This window comes from Pempheris klunzingeri, chromosome 20 (genome assembly GCF_042242105.1).
Source record: "Pempheris klunzingeri isolate RE-2024b chromosome 20, fPemKlu1.hap1, whole genome shotgun sequence".
Taxonomy (NCBI): domain Eukaryota; kingdom Metazoa; phylum Chordata; class Actinopteri; order Acropomatiformes; family Pempheridae; genus Pempheris; species Pempheris klunzingeri.
In genome coordinates this window covers 3,358,931-3,380,041 of record NC_092031.1, presented here as the reverse complement: position 1 = coordinate 3,380,041, position 21,111 = coordinate 3,358,931, and the positions used below count along the sequence as shown (strand labels likewise).

The 21,111-nt window shown below is 41.4% G+C and overlaps 2 protein-coding genes across 2 annotated transcripts; both read right to left on the bottom strand.

The window, feature by feature from the left end:
* Window positions 1-7,789: 7,789 nt before the first annotated feature.
* Window positions 7,790-9,180, bottom strand: hoxb1b (homeobox B1b). The gene is given in 6 exon segments (XM_070852364.1): window positions 7,790-8,100; window positions 8,413-8,988; window positions 8,991-9,051; window positions 9,054-9,079; window positions 9,082-9,108; window positions 9,111-9,180. Coding segments are annotated over 6 exon segments (1,071 nt in total).
* A 1,151-nt stretch (window positions 9,181-10,331) lies between these two features.
* On the bottom strand, window positions 10,332-12,303 carry LOC139220163 (homeobox protein Hox-B3-like). The gene is made up of 2 exons (XM_070852232.1): window positions 12,081-12,303; window positions 10,332-10,944 (listed from the first exon to the last, which is right to left on the bottom strand). Exons 1-2 carry the CDS (start codon window positions 12,301-12,303, stop codon window positions 10,394-10,396), a joined length of 774 nt encoding a protein of 257 aa, XP_070708333.1. The 3' UTR covers window positions 10,332-10,393.
* Window positions 12,304-21,111: the final 8,808 nt, after the last annotated feature.

Genomic DNA, 21,111 nt, shown 5'->3' with positions numbered 1-21,111 from the left:
AGATCAGGGCTGCATGTGAATGCCTCTAAAGTGCAAATTGAAACAGTTGCATTAACATGAAATCAAACACTGCACCCAGGAGCACAGAAACTGAGAGGGCTGCAGGGAAGCATACCTGATACTTCTGTATTGGAGACATTTTTCAGACTTACTTTTGCATACAGTGCAGGAGTCCACAGGCCTTTGAGCCTACATGTTTTTGTTTGTTTGTTGCTTATAATGTCATACCAGTGTTGTTTATACTCTATATCCCAGTGCCTCACTTCCAAGTATTTCACATTTACATATGCCACAAACATAGCCTGTTTATTCTAGTAAAAGTACCGTTTTAGAGACCTAATATTTCCACTCATATTGCTTAGCTATGGGGGTGTGCTAATTTAGCTAATTCAGGTAATTTGAAAATACCCAAGCATAATCTTTAAATTAAAACTACACGAGTTCCTTCCTTGTTTGTTTGATCTGACTGGAGGTTATTCTTTGCCCACCTTTTTGCTGGTTGTCCCTGCATCCATGGTCATCAGACTAACCGAGTAAAATCATCAAATTAGTCTTGAATAGGAAATCACACAGCCAGCTAGCTACGTTAGCCAGCTAGCTAAGTTAGCCAATTAGCTAAGTTAGCCCGTTAGCTAACCCGGAAATGGTAACTTGGCGCCATTTTTCCTTTATCTCAGGTCACTGCCTCTATGTCGGGTTTCCCGAGAGCAGGTGCTGTGCTTACCTGAACCTGCCAACCATCCAGACAAAGTATAATAGTTTTATATTTACGCTGTGACAACTTATAACTAGCTAGCTAACTTATGTTAGCTCAGTTGGTGTTTTTGGACGCCTTTAATTGTCGCTAGCTAATTAGCTTACCTGGCCTCCGGTGGCAGCCGGTGATCCTTTTCTGAGTAAGTTCATATACTTACCGCCTGACGTTGCAATACAAATGCGGAAATTAGTTTTTAAACGTGGTTTCACTTGAATGTACACTTGATAGCTTGGTACGTTTTCCCCACGACTTTAGTACTGGTGCTGCATTCAAGTACTCATAACCTCCCTATTGGTTAATGAAGTCATAAAGTTGTAAATCAGAGTTGTGGTACATTCAGGCGATGTTTTCACAACAATGGTAGCAATTCCTTTTAATAAAATATTTTCATTTCATTGTACGCTAACTACGTTTCGTTTAAGACAAAAATGGGATGTGTTAACAGTGTGTTTATTTTAATGTACACTATATTAACCGCAGTTGGTGCAGATGTTTCCTACAAGTACCACCTCCAGGCTGTGAATCTGCAAAACAAAGTGTGCATTCACATTCAAGTGATGATTTGCTGAAAGTTATAAAGTAGTGTTGACCTAAAATGTTGTCCTGTGATAGAAATATAGTGGCAAACAGCTGCAATTTTCTTAAAGATAACAAAATGCATGTCTAGGTGGATTAAAACAATGTTTCAGCATGGACTCATATCATTAAAAGGTATAATAGCTAAGTCTCAGTTACTAAATCAGACTTTCAAATTGTTTATTAACATTATCTTCACACTAAATAGCACATTTTGTCTAATCAAGTATCAGAAATCCTCACTTTTACTGTTTTAAATACAGTATTTACCACTTTAATGAACCTAAAAAAATGATTTGGGTGATTGGTGACAACACATGAAAGCAGCATCACTAAAGGGATCCCTTACTATATCTGCATGGATGAAGGATTATGGTACCAGCAGGGGGTGAACAGCTATGGGACGGCCTGGACTGGGCTTTTTATGCACATGGTTGTCATTAGTGTAGACGAGCTATTGCTGGCGGTAGTAATAGAAATAATGGTAGGCCTGACTATCGTCTTATTGATCCTCTATTTCTGAAACATAGCAAGGAACCAAAGCTCAATCAGACGCTGCTCACATCGGCAGGATACACCGGATATCAGTCAAGGCTTTGTTGAACTAATGCTATATTTCTCTTGCTTTTTTGGAAATATAAAATGTGTATTCAAGCCCACAAGATAATTATTTAATATTGTAGGAAACATCACAAATGCAGGTAAACAAGATTAACTGCTATTTCACCAACTGAGACAACGGGCCTGAGTGTTTTAACACAAATGGATCATTTTTAGTCAAATCTGAGCTGTAATAAAATACGATTCTGTGTCAATTTTGGCTTTAATTTTTGAAAACAACACAAAAAATAAAACCTAAATGTTGTTTAGGTGTTGCAATAATGTCAGATTGTTTGATTTATACTTGGCTGAGTTTTTACTGCTAAATTGATCTATATTTTCCCACAAAACAAAAAAAAAAGCAGCAGTTGAATCAGGCGTTTCAATTACTGTTGTAATAATTGTTTACAATTTTCCAGTATTTTTTTTTTTTTTTTTTTAATATTTCATGTTGAAGGCTATTTTCATGATGGTCTCCTTCCCTGTCACTTCTCCACAGGAGGCCACGAGGTCAGGGCGAGTTGAATCCCATGTCTGAATTGTCCCCACGTTGACCTGCTTCTGACTGGCCTTCCAGCAAAAAGCCCCTGTGAAGGTAAGAGGAACTGGGGTCCCCTCCCCTGGAAAAGAGGTTCCCTCCCCTTGACAGCTCCACAGAGCCCCAGCCACCTGCCTGCTGGGTCAGCCCCATATGAAAAGGGAAGCCCTTTGTAATCCGACGGGGATTACACCACCCAACAATGCACCACTGAAAGAGCGACAAAAGCCCTGTATCAAACGCAGCTGAGGGGGAGCAAGGCTATGATCTCCCGCTACTACCAACACTGACTCCTCCGCCACCTCTCATCTCCCCGAGAGGCTCTCCCCCTTTTAGCATTCGCTGCCTCTGTCCTCCTTCTGCCCTCTCATCTTCAGGATCTGCCCTTTTATCAGCGCATTCCTTTTCATTTGCATTGCGGTGTGGGGAGGGACAGCGGGTCTCTCTGATCTGATAGAGCCAGGAGAAGAGAGAGTCAGGAGGATCCTCGGGGCATGAAGGGTGTGTGTTTGAGTGTGTGTATCCTGTCCTGCAAACACACACCACACTGCAGTCTCAAGATAGGCAGAAACTCTTTCGCATAGTGAAGCACCCGTGCCTGTCTCTCAAGCTCTGTTTGTCTTTATCTGTGTTTTAGAAAAGGAATTAAAGTAGTTGAGGGGCATGTTTTTTTATTTTTGCTTAAAATTCAGAGTTCTCGTCCAGAGTTCTGTTAAAAGCTTAAAAGAATCAGCAGAGGGCTCAATTTAAAATAATGTTGTTACCATTTGTTTTAAAACCTTGGCATAAATCACCCTGTAAAAATAGGTGTCACCTTCTCTAAGAGCACATATCTTCAGTAGGTGCTCAGATATCCTAATTTAAACATGTCACAGCACACTCAAACCCTTGATCTTAAAAAAAAAAAGTAGATTCATAAGGGTCTGTTGTAAATGTTTGTGCTGCTCAAGGAGATAAAAAGAGGTAGTTTACTTTTCGGATTTCCTCAGAATCATTGTATTCCCAACCCACCCATTGCTCAAACATGTGTCAGCGCAGGGGGCTTTGGCGGCGGTGAGGTAAAAAGTGATGATAGATTGAGGACACAGAAGAAAGAAGAGCAAATGTGTTAAGCTAAATCTACAACCTTCACTCAGCCACGTATTGACTGACTCTACGGTGGATGTGTGTGTGTGTGTGTGTGTGGAGATGGGGGGGTTACCTCAGCTTGTACTCAAATCAATGTTATCCCTGAGAGCAGTGAATATAAAATCATTCAAATTGTATTATGTTAGAATATATGAGCCATTTCAAAATATTAATTCAGCATTATTTGAGGTGTCTGTTAAGGATAGCAGTTACAGCTCGCTGTGCGTTGACTCAGCTGAGTGATTACATACCTCTATTGCATGTGATATATGAATGTATGAGAGGGACCTATTTGTCAGTACCAAGACATTGTCCCTAGAGGCAGTTGTTAAAGAAGAATCTATGAATTATCCCCCTGGAACAACTGGCCCCTGTCATGAGCCGAGGAGAGAGGAAAGGAAAGGGGAAAGGAAAGGAAGGGAAAAGGGAAGCGCAGCGCTATTGATAGTGGTGAGATTGAGAGACTGGAAGGACGCCAGAAGAGAGTGTCTGGCTGTGCTTGTGATCCTGCACACCGCCGCCTCTCCCTCTGTCCAGTTAATTGGAATACAAAGCAGAGTGGGGTCGATGAGAGAGTGGTGGTGAGGAGGAGGAGGAGGGAGCTGCTGTCTGTCTCCAGCAACGCTCAACCTTCACTGCTCGCTGGGAATTGACTGGGGAACCAGCAAGCGAGACCGACACACTGTCACTGGTAAAATGAACTGTCACCTTGCATTTCTCAACCTCCTGGCAGCATCGAATTGGCCGCTTTGAACCATGTGACGTGACACTGATTGAGTTCTGGTTTTCCCCTCCTGGGCTCTAAAGGGAAGAAGCCAGTTTAATTTCAAATGTACAGCCCCTCCATGCAAAGTATCCAGCCAAGGCGCACATCAGAGCCTGAGCGGAGAGCATCGCTTCCGACCTGTATCTTTACACCAAACCTTTCATGGGCGCTCTCTTCTTCCTCACCACCCCTCATTATTTCATTGTGCTGCTTCGTTACTCTGCCTCTCAGCTAGTCTTGTTTTTCTTACGGCATATAGTCATGGCGGTCTGACAGGCACACAGAGGAGGAAAACTATTAGGGGTAGCCATTTGGATCCTGGAGGCAATCCCAGGGAGTATTAAGACGTTAACCCTGGCCAAGTCACTTGTCTCTCTCAGTTACGATGCTGATGGAGTGGGGAAAGGATGCAGTCGCAGGGGGGACCCGGGAGGCTGGGGCTTCGGGTCGGCTGGCGCTTCCAGATCCAATCGAGCCTGACTCGGATTGGGGGATGGTTGTCAAGAAACTCCCAGCCTGGGCTAAAAAGAGCCTCAGTGCCATAACAAAGGAAGACGAGAGTCTGCAATTCATAACTGTTCAGCACGTCTCCACAAGGCTTTAGTGAGCAGTAACAGTGGAGATTACAATGATGTTGGTAAAATATGTGACTGTTCATTTGTTTCTATTAATTACCAGCTTCTTAAAAAGTGCTTAAAAGTATATTTTTACTGGGATTATTGATAATGTGAAACGTATGGATATATAAATGCATTTTACCTGTCTGCACCTTTAACAATGTCACAAAACAACCAGGTTTGAGTGTCTATAGGATCTTTGAAACCTGCATTCATGCATTTTTATTTATTATTTAGAGCTGCTACAATTAGCCAATTAATCAATAAATCAAAAGAAACTTAATCCACAACTATTTTGATTAAGAGTTCAATATACTTTCAAGCAAAAATGCCAAACATTTGATGGTTCCAGCTGCTTCTGAGTGTCTTACTTTCCAGCATTTCTTTGGTTAATCTTTCTAGTCCATGATAAAACACTGATGGAAATATGACTTTATCATTCTATCCATCAAATACATGCAGACAGTATATTAAAATATTGCTAATGTTGCTCTGTTTGGAGTAAGTTTCTCTCTTACGCTCAAGCAGATGCTCCCTCACTGCTCCATTTATCTCCACGTCTTGTCAGCAAACTAGAGTACGCACTGTATGTGTGACAGATAATGGGTGTTAACCTGAATATCTGTTTGATATCTGCCAATAAATGACTCCTCTGTGGTATCTCTTAGATGACCAACCCCCCGTTACCCCATGAATACTGTTTCTAGTTTCCCTTTGAAGCCCGGGGACCCTGCAGAGTGACATGCGACAGAGGAACTGGTAGAAAACCAAGGAAGTGAGCCTGGCAATAGACTTGTAAAAGAGCCTGCAACAACTGCAAGCAGCATGGGGTACAAACAGCACCGGGTTGACCTCAAACAAAGTGTAGAGGGGGGCGGGTCGGCTAAAGATGTGTAAGATATCTGAGGAGAAAGAGGCAGACCGCGGTATCTATCACTAGGCCTCATGTTTGTGCAGTCAGGTGTTGATGCTACGGAGTTTTTGGTTATTTTTGTGGCCATGTAGGATCTTCCCTCATGTCCCTCAGTGGTCATTAACCATTTTGTGCTCTTCTCCTCTCCTTGCCCTACATTCTCCGGCAGAAGGCAGAGAGGGCCTCCGCTGATTCGAAGTTGAAAAACATCCTCCTCCTCTCCCCCAGCTGAACATCTGTCTCCGTGGCGTTGGCTGCAGCACCGACTCTGACACCTCCAGATGGAGAGCCCGCTGGGAGCGCTGAGGTATTACCTACAGAGATGGCAGGGATCACACCTCTGGAATGAAGTCCCACACTTGTTTTCTGCACCATCCCCTTTTTTTCTGTTGTTGGGTCTGTCACTAGGCAGCTTATGGATTGTCACCTCCCCAGTCCTTGGCCTTGTGACTCATCTGAAGAGGAAGCGTTTTGGCTTGTAGGGAAATTCATGACAACAAACCTCTCAGCCCTTTTCTAATTTACAGTAATGGGCCGTATGGTATTTCAACTGTAACTTCTATTAGTGGAACTGTATTAATTTTTAATATAGTTGTGAGAGAACTGCATGTAGATATATTTCAAATGACTGCGGGTTTCCATTTCCAAGCAGCATCTTTTTCAGAAGCCCTCAACTTATAACAGTTTTTACTTTGCACAGAGCCAGAAGTTTGACTAAATTACCTATAACCTCTTTAGTGTAAATATTAAAAGCAGTACCTAGTATGGGAGGCCTATGGCTGACTTCTCCAAGCCACTCTGGTGTCTTGACAGATTGACTCTGCATTCATTTGTGCCTGAACTCTGTGTGAACCTCAGCTTTAGGAAAAAGGGCACCAACAGGCCAGTGCTGCTGGGGCAGAAACTGTGTGCGCAAACCTAACACCCAGAGCAAATATTGAAACTGCTGCCCCTTTACCATCACATGAAACTAGGTGGTCAGGTCTGGCAAACGTTTAGCTTGAGGTGACAACACAATGAGCGCTGAAATGTTAAATTCTCAGCTCAGTCCCTCTGTTTTTAAAAAGGCAAAACGTGGTTGTTTAATGAGGAGTTTTTAACCCAAATTATGTAAAATACAAGTGGATGTCATTGCAACCTGTGTCAGCTGTATCCAAGCAGAATTTGGGTAACAAATCAAGGGTGAGACCTGGATCCCTGCAGTTTGTTGTCATGTTTAGAGCCCCTGGAGGTATTTTGGAGGTGAAAAGGTCACTGGGAACCACCCCATGTGTTGTGAAAGATTCCTCTTGTCACATTATGCAAGAGAGCTTTGGTGAGACTATTAATGGAGGTAAATACAGAAAAAGAATTTGTAATGCCGCTGAAAAACATTCATATTTAGCACAATTTATTATATACAAATATTCTTTTTTTAAAAATAGGCACAAAAGACTTCATCAAAAGGAGCAAATTATGTAGCAAAAGTTTGATTGGATTTACCAGCATTTGTTACAGCCTTGTCATTTTTCCTTTTACATTAACAGCAAATACAACATTTTCTTTCACTCTATAGACTTTATTAAGCTAAATCGTCTCAACAGTTGTTGGAAAATACCCTGTAAATAAATAGTGCAAACAATGACACCGAGTACTTCAGTGCTCCAACACAAAAACATGGCATGGGCTCATGATGGGAAGGTTACGAATACAAGATGGAAAATAAAACATCTTTTTTTTTTTAAAAAGTTCAGAAATCAATGCACTATAAGCAGACATACCCTGTAAAACCTCACAAGTCCAGTGCGTTTCTCTCACAGTTTTTCTGGAATGGTGCTACTGAGGAAAAGAGGTGGAAAACTGCCCAGGCCCCCACAGTCATGTAGTTTTTGTTTTTGATTTATAAAAAGTCACATCATGGTTCAGTGTCTTTGCTCTCTGCCTTTGGAGGGGTGTCAGGGCCGGAGGGTTTCTCCACAGGTGCCGGTGTGTTGACCAAAACGCAGCCCAGTTTCTCGCGTTTCTTCTGCTTCATCCTGCGGTTCTGAAACCAGATTTTCACCTGCGTCTCGTTGAGCTCCAGACTGGCGGCGACCTCCACCCTCCGTGCCCGCGTCAGGTATTTGTTGAAGTGGAACTCCTTCTCCAGCTCGGTCAGCTGCTTGGTGGTGAAGTTGGTGCGGATCACGTTGTGCTGGCCGGGAACCCCGAACTCCGACAGGACAGCTGTGCAGGGAGATGGATGGATGGGTGAGTGAGTGAATGAGTGAATGATGGAGGGAGGAAAAACAATGCAAGTCATGGAGCTGAAGCATGGCGTGTAGACGTGAATGAAACGTGAGGATGAATAGAAATATTTCCAAAACATTAGTCGCCAAATACAATTTTCCAGAACAATTTGAAACACTTAGGCCTCATTATATGAACTGAATAGTGTTTTTACGCACTGAGAGTCGATATTACCTTCAGAGGCCTCATGGGTTCTCTAAACTGTACCCTGTGCTATAATTCTCAAATCTGTTTTGAGTGTGAACAAACCTGTTTTAGGAGGATTCCTCTTCACTTTCATCCAGTCGAATGTTTTAGAAGTTTCCTCTACATGGTCCAGATCCTTCTCTTTGCTCTGGGGCGGTAACCTCGAGTAAACGCTCTCTGGATATTCTTGCAGCCTCTGATCCCCGTTGCCAAAATGTAGATACTGACTGCCCGCTGCAACTCCAGGCCCACAACTGTCCCCGGTGTAGGGAGCCATGTTTGTTCCAAGTGGGGAAACCTGCGCATGAATGTAGCTGCGGTCCTGCTCGGGAGCGAGGCCGTACTGGTGGTGTCCGTACTCCAGAGGGGACCCATACATGGAGTTCCCCTGCGTTGCAAACTGCAGGTCCAAGTTGACGTGTGTCTGGTGGTGCAGAGGGAGACTCGGGCTCTGGTGTGGCGCAGAAGTTGCAGCAACTAAGCGCCCGTCCGGTGCGTAACTATCACTTGTTGCGCACGAGTTGGACGACATGTATCCATGGTTCAAATTATGGTATCCGGCCTTGGCACTGAAAATATTTGCCCCTCGGTTGCACACGGGGTAGTCTAAGTAGGAGTTCATCCTGGACCTGGGCCTATTGTTTGTTCAGAAGTGATCAAGACTGAGCAGTCATTAATCGGCGCTCCCCTTGCCCTAACCTTCTAGGTAGTATGTCAAAGCTGTAAAACTGCCTTCCACCCTCATATCACCTTCCTGACACACCATGTGACCCGCTAAACGCCAATGGCGAAGGACCTACAGCACTCTGTCAAGTCTGCGGGCTCGTCCATCAAACGGCTCGCATTTACATGACAAATGCTTCAATCAAACTCGCTCATCCATCTGATAAGAACACAAACATCAGGACACATTTCAGGCTTGTGCTGTTAGAGGAGCTCCAAATGTCAAATTAAATGTAAAAAAAAAAATAATGCCACGATATGTGATGTGTTGTAATAATAGTAATAATAATATATGGATTTAGTATAATAAGTGTTATAATAACATTTATCCCCCTAAGAACAGAAAAAGGTGCAGACATCATGCATCACTGTTGTTTTGAAGGTGTCAAAAGTTACTATAATGGCTGCTAAATTATTCTTTTGCCCAAACCTGAGTGCCAGTAACACAAAATAACAAAGCCTAGTTGATAATGTTTTCAATTTATGGACTTTTTTTATGGAAAAAAAACTTAAATTTCGTCATAGAGAACTATAAATCTATAATCTGCTATAATCTAAATTTGGTGAAAAGGTGCTTTGGGTCATAACCAACTACTCGGATCCTGCAGACAGACTCTGACTCCAAAGCAGCGCAGTGGATCCAGTGATCCATCATGCGCTCTTTTTAAACATTGACAGCCTGTGTGGCCCACTTTGCGCATAAAAGAACAAAAGACACATTTAAGAACCATATTGGCCTTTTTTTTTTTTTTTTTAGCTTTTCGTGCTTGAGAGTTAACGACGCCAAGACTATAATGTAATATCTTCCCAAACACCTATCACGTCCACATTCATCCGTAAGAGCTCCTGTAATTAAGTGAGAGTTATTGTGATGTGATAGACCTTAAGTGCTAATTAAGCTTTAACACACACACACACATATAAAGATAAAGGAATTTTTTTTTTATGCAAACGTTTTGAATTACAGTTTTTTTTGTTGTATAGTGGCTCTTACAGGAGCATTTACTCTGGAGAGTCTGGTGGGGGAATCTCAACAAACTGCGTTTATTGATGTAGCTGAAGTAACAACATTTTTGATTTAAACTGTCTGGATCACAGCTTCTCCTTATTGTCTCTGAGGAGGCCCCATGCGTAAAAGCAAACACAGCAACAGATATCAAATGCACAAGATGAATAAATATGTATAAATAGAAATAAATACATTTGATTAATTAGACCAATAAATAAATCATAATAAAGATTCATGCATCAGGACAAATCAGCGAGTCTTCTGCTTTTAAGTTAAAGGGAAAGTTTTCATGGGGGATTCACGTCTCGTCCGCTACAGATGAGTCAGTTTTGGAGCCTGCATGATTCTGTCCTGAGTGCAGCTCTGCGGGAAATATGACCCGTTAAGATCCACGGGAGGGTCTGTGGTGTGCGTGTTGTACTGCGCGTTAAACTGCGGGCCGTGCGTAAAGCCCGGAGCTGGATATTTGGAGTACTGCGCCGGATAGGCCGGCTGGGACTGGTGGTGTTGGGACTTGAGCGGAGGGGAGGCCGGCTGGTAATCCCCGCCCAGATGGACATAACCCAGGCTCGACAGAGTGGGGCTGCCCGGGGCGGAGGGGGAGGACGGGGGTGAGGAGGAGGAGGTGAGGCCCTGCACTCTCTCGTCCTTCTTCTGCTTCATCCTGCGGTTCTGGAACCAGATCTTGATCTGCCTCTCCTGGAGGTTGAGCAGGCTGGCCATCTCCACCCGCCGCGGCCTGCACAGGTAGCGGCTGAAGTGAAACTCCTTCTCCAGCTCCACCAGTTGCGCGCTCGTGTACGCGGTGCGCGTCCTCTTGGAGGCCGGGGTCGCGCTCGGACACTTCTCGCTGACGGTGCAGTCTGTGGAGACAAACACTAGGTTGTAATAATCACCGATCATTTCTCCTGGTTTATCTATGACTTAATAATCAACTCTGCCCTCCTGCTTGCTTTTATTCTTTAGTGTGATTCTCTCCTTAACAAATAAAATACATATAACCAACAATGTTTGCACTTAAACCTCCTACAGTTAACAGTAAAGTGGCCTCCAACAATGAAATCACATCAAAACTCCACTACATTAAAACAATTAGAACAATTTAACTCGATTAACATGTAAAACAGAACAATTATAATCTCGGTTCATCTAAACATCCAATAATACAGAAGACAACAACAAAAAGAAGCCTGTTGTTTACTGGCATTAATTAATTAAATGATTAAAATCAAATTATGAGCTACTGGACTGTTAACAGGGTGTGTGCTCCGACCTAATCCTGATTAAATGAACTTTAAAGTAATAGATAAAAATTAATTCGACAGCAGGGAGAAAAGACAGTGATGGTTTTGTTTTGTTTTTGTTTCTCTGAGACAACGAAGGGTTTTTAAAAGTTGGATAAATGCTGTGGTGTCAGTGTGAGATAACAGAGAGAGGAGGAATCCAGATATTTATAAAATATTGAACAAGAGTCTTTTAATTTAGCTCATGTAGTTGCTGTTATTTTGTCAAAAGTGGGATGTTATACTGATATTTTGTCTGAATAATGATTGAAAGGTTGTTGGATCATATCTGTGCAAAGATCAGATCATCATCAGGCTTTGTAATTATAGTTTAAATAAAGGGAAGCATCCATCTAATGTTTTGTCTACTAAAATATATATTTAAAACTTTATTAAATAGAATTTTTGGCCCTAGTTATTTCTATTATATTATTTTTTTTCTGTAAAACACTTAATTTTAAAAGTTCTATGCAAATTAATATTATTATTATGTGATTATTATGTCTTTTTAATAGCACGTGAGCCTAAAAGCTGAGCCAGTGTGTGTGTATCCTCCTGCTTCATGCCTGTCCATGTATGATTAATGGCTTTCTGACCTTTTGAACCCGAAAAGGAGGAAATACGAACCAATTTCCTCAATTAACTGTATAAGACGTCGTTAATGAAAAGGCCTCGTTTGAAAGCAACTGCAGCCTCTTTCTTTTTCACATACAGACCTGCGACTCTCCTGCCGTGTTTCTGCTCGGACTGTCTGGACTCTTTCATCCAGGGGAAAATCTTTTTGCTTGTAGGAAACTTGGGGTTTTGCTGTTTTGACCTCCTGGGAAACGTGCGCTCAAACGTCTCCATTTGCGCGCAGCCAAACCCGCTGACATCCTGCACAGACTCGCCGAAGAAGTCGAGGTTTTGGGTGTTTTGTGTCGCACTGGGCTTCTGCATTTTCCATGTAATGTGCACCGGGGCCTCCTTTTGACCTTCTGACGGAGCGCTGGCAGCCAAATGTCACATGGCAGGTTTCCAGAGAGCCCTGGGCTTCTGGCCTGAGACGATCCAGAAAAAGAAAGAAAAAAAAAACGGAGACAGAATCAGGGAGGAGACCACATGATCCATCTTATCAACTCAATGGTGTGCTGACATGAATAGCAAACCTCTTCTGGCCAGAGAGGCGATGGAGAATAGAGAGTTTTGTGCAAATAAACCCCCTGAAATGCACAATTTTTGAGGATAATCTTGCAGAATCTAGCATAAATGTCATTATTTTCCTCTAACAGTTAGCGTGGATCTCACTGGTCTGCAGCAGAGGCTCATTTCCCCCTTTTTTTTTATTGTGCTGTAATGCATCAAAAAACAAACGAAATATAATGATTTTGAGCTAAAAAACGAGGTTATTTATTAGAATACGAATGAATAAAACACTGACAATAATGGTAATAAGAACAAATGGCTAACAATAATACTAATTAGTCCACACCAGACCTCTAAAGACAAATAGGCCCATTAAGAGAAAATACATTTAATATAAATATAAAAGTAAATTCACTCTTTTTATTCTTCTTTCACTTGTGTGTTTCCTGGAATTACATGAGGCCTGTGAGTGTTAATAACAACAGCCTTCACTCAGTTAATAAACTGTCCAGTATTTAACATTTCCAAGCAGGAAAAATTAAATATTATATCATAAAAAATAAGATAAAAACACACCAATCGAGCACTAAATAACACAAAAAGTCCTTTGTGCGCTGCAGCTGTTTGATGCCTTGAAGGCGGTATATTAAAAAAAAATCCTTTCACCCAATATGTTAATTAAATTTAATTCCTGCGATATTCAACGTAACATAATTATTAAGCGGCAGATTTAAGGAGGAAGAGAGAAGCAGAGAGAGGGAGAGAGACAGAATAAGTCTGGAGGCATGCAGCTTTATGAACTCTGGTTGAACCGCGGCTGGAGTCAGGCTCGTAAATCATAAAGACACATAACCCAGTCCGCGGCACAACAGCCCGGCTGCCTTACCTTCACAACCCACATCCATCCCGCGCTCAAACACTCCTCGCTGGACGCAAACGCACCTTCTTTTTCTGTTTTTTTTTTAATTTTTTTTTTTAGGAAAGCCTCCCAGATTAGAATAATCCTGCAGGAAAGGAGCAGCTCAGTCGTGATGGTGGTGGCTTTGCATGCCAGTGGGGCGAAGCGGAGTGGACAGTGTGTCTGCAGCTCACACCGCCCTGCATAGCATTTCTGCACACAATGTCAGCCTCTATGTGTGTGTGTGTGTGTGTGTGTGTGTGTGTGTGTGTGGGTGTGTGTGTGTGTGGAGAAAAAGAAACCCTCTCTGCTGATCATGCAAGCCCAGTTTCATCCATGTTAATAGCCCCTGCGATAAAGATAAGACTCTTTTTTTTTCTTTTTACATGTTTCTATGTGGGTAAATTGACCACCTTTACATCTTCGTGGCAATTAGAGCAGACAGGAAATCAAATGTTCAGGAGGAGCTGGAATATTTTGGCAGTAAACCCTCTTTTAAGTGGATTTAGATAAGGAGAATGGCCTGACGCCTCCCACCACCACTGGCGTGAATTAAAATGGCCCAAAAGCTGCTAGAATTTAATTGGCATCTTGGTTTTTTTTTTTTTTTTTTTTGGTTTTCAAGCCCAGAAAATGATATGAAGCCACAAGCAGCTCCGTCCCTATGTTGTTTTAACAGTCCTGGGAACGTGTCCAACGCTGTAATAATAAATTCAAACATCCCATTCAAGGAGCGAAGCCAGAGAGCTGCCATAAATTACTCAGGCAAAGAAAGCTATCAGTGTTTAGTCAGGGGGTTGTTGTGTGTGTTTTTACACACTCTCATACCAAAGTGCATTACGTCTTGTTTATGTAATGAGATTTTTTTCTTTTTCTAATTTAAATGAGTGATCCGATGGAGTCATTGTAGAGCACTAAAGAGGAGGCAGACAGTGGTCAGCAGCAGCAGCAGCGTCCATTAAAAAGTCTCCACGCAGGACTTGGCGCTCTTAATGAGGCCTGGACTGGAGCTGGTTCGGCTTACATGGCGACCCATCAGGCTGCTGCAGGGGATCGATTGGCGGCGCTTTGATCTCCCATCTTCCACGTTTCCCCCCGATGGCTTTGATTGGCTCTGAAAGGTAATATTTAACTAAGCTAGCGTTAATTAATGCAAATTAATATCTTTGATCTCCGAGCCGTGCAGAGAAGAGTGTGTGTGTGTGTGTGTGTGTGTGTGTGACCAGAACTGGGTCCTTATGTCCAAAACTAAGTCACCATTAAGCATCTCTCGTCTCATAGCTGCAGCATTAGATTCATTATGAGCTTCACTAAAGGGTCAAAACAAGCACGTGCACTCATTTGGCTGAAGCTAATCCGACAATCATGCTGCTGCTGTTGTTGTGACTGATGCATTGACCTGTATTTTGTTTTACACCCGAGCCACAAATGTCTTGGCTCCTTCAGTGGGAGCTTTTATTCTCCGGAGCTTTCAGCCTCAGACAACACCCACAACTGCAGCTAACTCCATATGCTGATGAAGCCTGTGAGATGTGGCTAAAAGCTCTGGCCATATGAATGCACACACACACATACATACAGTAGGTGTACCTAATAAAGTGGCTGCTATAAATCCCCTTTATAGCCTGTGTAGTGAAATAAAAAGTGCCATATGAATACAAAGAAAATCAGCAATAAGTGCCCCGTCTTAAAAACGTCTAAATCGTCCCCTGATGTATGAGGCAGAGGAGGAGGAGGAGGAGGAGGAGGAGGATGCAGATGGACTGACATGATAAGTCTGAATATAAATATGAATTGATCCCCGTGGCCTGTAGTGGGTGACACATAGTTATCATTCAGATATGACAACACCCCCGAGCTGCACTTTACACCCCATCTTCATCACCAAAGCCAGCTCCACGCACTCCTCAGGCACCCTCCTCCACCTCCACCTCCACCTCCACCCCTCCATTCAGTCTGCAGGCCTGCTGACAAATGCAGCGCACTGCAACCTCTCTTGTCAATTAGCTGCAGGAACCACGTGTCCACAAGGAGGGGGATTTATGGCTCTGAATTAATTCAAAGACAGTCGAATCAACAGCAGCAGCAACTCCATTTCCCACACACACACACACACACACACACACTACGTAAGCAATGGAGCAAATAAAACCAACAACACATAAACAAATACAGTTAAAACAAGAAGTGGACTCAAAGATCAAAATCTCAATTTTCCACATCAAAGAAAACATTCAAACAGCAGCTTTAAGTCACCAATACTTCACTTTATTTGACAAACATAAGCAGCAGAGAGAGATTTAATATGTGTAGAACTCACTGTTAATGTAGTTTTAAGCTGATATAGATGTTTATTAACGTGTTTGTCCACTTTGAAGGCCGCAGCATCAACACATGATGAATTATAATGGAGTAAACAATTTTTTTAATGATGTAATAATAAAAATGTCTCCATATGACAAGTTATAATTGTTGCCAATACCAATAAAACTGTCCTCACATTTGCTTAAACCCACATTATTAACTCTTTATCTGCTATTTATAAATGTTAAGTAGGGGGTTTATACTAAAGTGTTGCCCTTATTCATCAGCACAGTAAAAAAAAAAAACTTACTTTTTGGGGTTTCATCTCCTCACCGGTGCAGAATCTCAGTCCAGCCTGTTGGGAATCTGTTGGAGCTGTTTGTTGAGGTCCTCCTCACATTTCCCTGCAAACTAAAACTCCTCCTCGACTGCAGGCAAGTGCAGTGAAAAGAAGATAAATGATGTGCCGAACAATGCCCCACATTCAGGGCCCTGTCCTGCAACTTTCACAGATGTCATATTCGCCAACAATGTGCCGCTGGAGGAGGAGGAGGAGGAGGAGGTGGTGGTGGAGGAGGAGGAAGAAAAAAGGGAAAGGAAAACACTCACAGAAGCATATTTACTGTGGTGAAGGCCTGCAGCTCTGTGCATGAACCCCCCACACAGAACCCCTCTCACAAAAACCTCATTTTAAACACACATCAACCAGACGACATCAACTACACACAGAAAGAAATCAGTGTTTTGGCTTTTTCAGAGAGTGTTTTTCTCCTCCTGGAGGTGCAGTGTCGTCACCTACGTACTCCCCAAGACGCGAATTTGTGGGTGCAGCTATTTTTTTTACACAAATTCGGATCTACAGGGTGTATATAGATGACAGGTCGTCCTGTGCGCGCATGTGGACAGAAGCTGCAGCCTCTTTAAGTACCAGTAATGATAATAACGTCCAGTATTCAAATAGGAAAGCAGATCTGATCCTCTGTCTAATAAGGCACCCTTTATAAAGGTCTTATAATTTGGAATTAATGGATTTGTCAATACTCAATAAATCATTTATAATTGTTTTGGGCTGCCAGGTTATGAAAAATCTAATTGGCTGGTGTTTATTCCTTTCTGTTTATTTATAATGAAGTTGTAAATGCAGTTAATCCATTTATTAATCCTCTCACTTTCAAATAATCAATCAAATCTGCACTGGTAAGTGTTACTGAATCATTAATAAAGAGTTTAATCCACCAAGTCTGCAGATAAACACGATAATAAATGATTAATCAAATATTAAATCCACGAAGTTTGCGGTTATAAATGCTAATAAACTATTTTAATATGAAGTCTGTAGTTATAAATGTTGATAGCTCATTAATAAAAGGGTTTAATCTGCTAAATCTGCATTTATAAATGTTAATAAGTCTTTAATAAATGGATGCTGGAGCCATTTTCTCCAAATAATCTGTTAAAGTCAAAGTCAAGGGGAGTTTTCACAACCTGCCAGTCCAGTTTACAGCTTATAACAGATCTATAAAGTGTTTAGTTAATGATTTATCAAGTAATTTGCTGAATTCATCCAACATACACATAAATTTAAACATATATTTTATACTTAAATTATATCTTGGCTGTTTGTTTTGGCCTGTGATTAATAGTTGATGTGATAAAGTCAGTATTTATGAACATATACAGTAAGAATGAGCTTTTCTCTTTCAGGGCATCATTGTCTTTTACTTATTTGTAGATATCTGTTGGTCTTATAACAGGCTGAAATGTAAAAATACTCCATTACAAGTGAAAGTCCTGCATTCAGAGTCCAACTGAAGTAAAAGTACAGAAAATACTTTAATTATCATGAATTAAAGCAGTAAAATGCCCTGTGAGTGATATTCTAACGTCAATCAGTGCGTTAACAGCTCCAGTGGGTTCTCAACGTGGGGATCTGACCCCTCCAAAGGGTCGCCAGATAAATCTGAGGGGTCCTGAGATGATTAATGGCAGAGGAAAGACATTTAGATGTTTAGTGTTTGGACATTTCTGTCATCTTTACTGGTTTTATTCTATTTATTGAACAATTTGGGCCTCAAGTAGTTGTTAAGATGGAACAATCGGAGACGCTGGTTTGACTTTAAACAACATATTAGCAGTGAAAGTTTATCCTCAGTTTAATGTAAAATCCTAATCTGAAAAGAAGCAAGAGATTTGAGCTGTCAGATAAAAGTAGGGGAAGAAAAAGTGCAGTAAAATGTGAAAAGTCTAATTATACTTCATTACAGCAGAAACACACAGAAGTGAAAGTGGAGCTCGGTGTGATTATCAGGCCGCTCAGACTGACTTCTAATCCAGTTTTGTTCTCCAAAGACAGTTTCACTCTCCAGCTCCAAGTCTGTGGGATTAAAGGTTCATTCCGCCCACTCGACCCGGACAAACCTGAGGAGATAACTGCTAAACACGCCTCGGAGTGACTCAGGTTTTTCCTCTCTACATGTTTCTGCTCTGTAACCTACATGCCCCTGATGATGATGATGGCTGAGGAGGAGGAGGAGGAGAAAAAAGACCATCCATCATCCTCCGGGGCCGGTCTGAGGCGCCCTCTGCTGGTAGAGCCTCACACACACACACACACACACACACACACACACACACACACACAGTCTACCAGATGTTGAACATCCCTGACACCGTAAACCGGCCTCCCAAAAAACCGCCCAAGGTGACATTTGCTTCATGTGTTTCATCATCATGATGAAGCGAACGAGGCTGCATTAAAGCCCACGTGAGAAGAGGCGGATTCAACACGAAGCTCGACTCCTTTGGCTTATTTACCAGTAAAGTAACAGTTTTTTTATAATAATATTGAATTTCAGAACTGATTTGGAAGCAGAAGCAGAAAACAGATTGTATTTTATAGCTAAAACCTGTGTGCATGTTTCAAATAGCAGCTATGATGCTTTACATTGGCACACGAGCAAACAAAACAGGAGCTGAATTCTGTTAAAAGATTTACGCACCACGTTTGCAGTGATTTTAAATCTGAATCAAACCAGAAATAAAGACACTAAAGTCTCAGATTTCATGTGCAAAACGCAGATTTCCCCTCAGATGTGAGAGTCGATCGTGACTGTGCAAAGTCTGCAGCAGCGCGCATCTGCGGCTGCAGTCTATACCGTCTCCTGACCCACAGATGATCCCCGCCGCCATGAATTATGCATGAGATCCGGGTACAGATTACCCCTATCAATATGCAATACTCATTACGCTGCTTAAATTGCCACTTAATAGTTATGAATATGTGGAAAATGTCTGGGACTCATATAGCCCGCCACTGGTTTTCACTTTTTTTTTTTTTTTTTTTCTACCTGAAATGAGTTTGAAAAGACTTTTGAAAATATTGCAGAAGTCTCACATCTCCTTTAGTTTCCTGGAGATAATATCATTATGTTTTATTAGCGGCTGCTGGACAAAGCACACACAGGCTGAGATTTCTTTATGTGGAGTCAGTGAAGCCTGTGTCCAGCTCAGGGGTGTCCGAGACTTCACCTTTGGCCGCTCGGTGACTTGACAGGTCGGGATAAATCACCCCGGGACCTCGCTCAAGTTCGCTTCATGTCACCCCCATAAAGCCTCGAATTAGTCCCTAAAGCGGAATAATGAAATAAAACATTTTGTGTTTGCAAAGTGAAGTGAAGCACTTTTTTCTTTTTTTTATATACGCCGAAATTAATAGCTGCACTTGCTGCAAAAACACAGGCCTGTAAAGGCTTTTTAAAACTATAAATTTAGACATTTTTACTTTATAAAACACTAAAAGTGTTGAATAATGAATGGCGTTCTGCGGGTAGAAATGTGGAGGAAATCTCAAGCTCAAATTGCAGGAGTATAAAGAGCATATTTAAAAAAAATAAAATTGAATGTGATATTTTAAAACTAACATAAGAGCCAAATTATTCTTATGGACGCAGTTTTTTTCTCAAGTTTCTCCAGCAGCTTAAACTATTACTAAATATAACTGGACATGACTTCCTTCCCCAGTCCAGCCTTTCCAGTCCCATCCATGCAGTTAAGCCGTCACTTTCATTCAAGGTTGTGAATTATATAGTACATTGTCTACTCCCCAAAACCATAAAACCAACTTTATGGACCTCACGTGACTTTTCACAGTCTGTAAGTAATATAGGCCTATACAATCTTTGGCAAGGGAGGATTTTTACCAACTTCAGCCTTGCCTATATACCTGTAAGCCAAAGCCACCTTATTTTTTTTATTTTTATTTTTTCTTTTCCTGGATTTTATCACCAACATATTTCCCCACATGGCAAACACGCATCTGGCTGCAGAGAAGCCCGAGCAGGTAAGTTTGGACACTTCAAATAGTCGCCTAAAAGCTTGTTGTTGTTGTTGGTGTGAGCACTTTTATAATTCTTGGAGGGAGGGGGGGAGTTAATCATTAGCGAGTTTAAATTTGGAGGAAAGAAAACAAAAAAAAAAGAAGAGAGAGAGAAGTTCTCCCTCTTGTCGGCTTCAAAAAAAAAAAAAAAAAAACCTCCACTTTTATTCGGATTTAATTGATAATACAGTCGAGACACGTTCAAAGCAATTGAGAGAAACTTTTATTTCCAAGCGCTATGAGTTCACTTACAAATACAAAAAGCTTATTGGCGAAAAAAGCTTACATCACTGCCTATCCACAGAATAACCCTTTGCACTAAAAATTTATCACATTGACAGGTTGAATACATTTGCATTGCTCATAATTAGTTCTAAACAATAATAATAATAATAATAATAATAATAATAATAGATGCACAAAACATCCTAGAGCTACACATTGGCTTGTTTAGGAAAGTTTATGGAATCTGGCCACAATATAACCATCAAAAATAGCAGTAAAACTTACACTAAAGCGCTTTGAATGGCCCCGGAATACATTAGGTTTACATTCAGTGAAGAGCAGCATATGGTTGGGAAACTTTTCCTTTCTTTTTTTTTTTGTTTTGTTTTTGTTTTTCTCTGTTAACTGTACAATGAATTTACTCCTGTTAGACCGCCGAGAAGTCACAATAAAGAGCTCAAGTTGAAACACCTTCAAGAGAGAGCAAAAAGCAACGGACAATTAATAATACCCCCCAATAATATTTACATCTTCTCCCTCCCTCCCCCCCTCTCCCTCCCTCCCCTCTTCCCAAATAGGACATCTAAGCTATCATAGCACAACAACAGAGAACTAAAAATGGCATTTGAACACCACAGAATACTTCTTCTTCTATCACAATAGCATGCTGGAAGGTGCTGCGCTTTCAATAGCTTTACAGTACTCATGGATTTCCTTTTTCTGGTCTTTTTTTTTTTTAATATTTGATATTTTTATTATTATTATTATTATTTTACTCTTCACCCCCCCTCAAAAAAAAAAAAAACAAAGAAAAAGTTAT

Excerpts from the sequence above, each read along its gene's own strand:
- LOC139220163 (XM_070852232.1), bottom strand. The coding sequence starts at position 12,303 with ATGCAGAAGCCCAGTGCGACACAAAACACCCAAAACCTCGACTTCTTC. Across the intron at positions 10,945-12,080 it reads ACACGGCAGGAGAGTCGCAG|ACTGCACCGTCAGCGAGAAG; the intron begins GTCTGTATGTGA and ends TTGTCTCCACAG.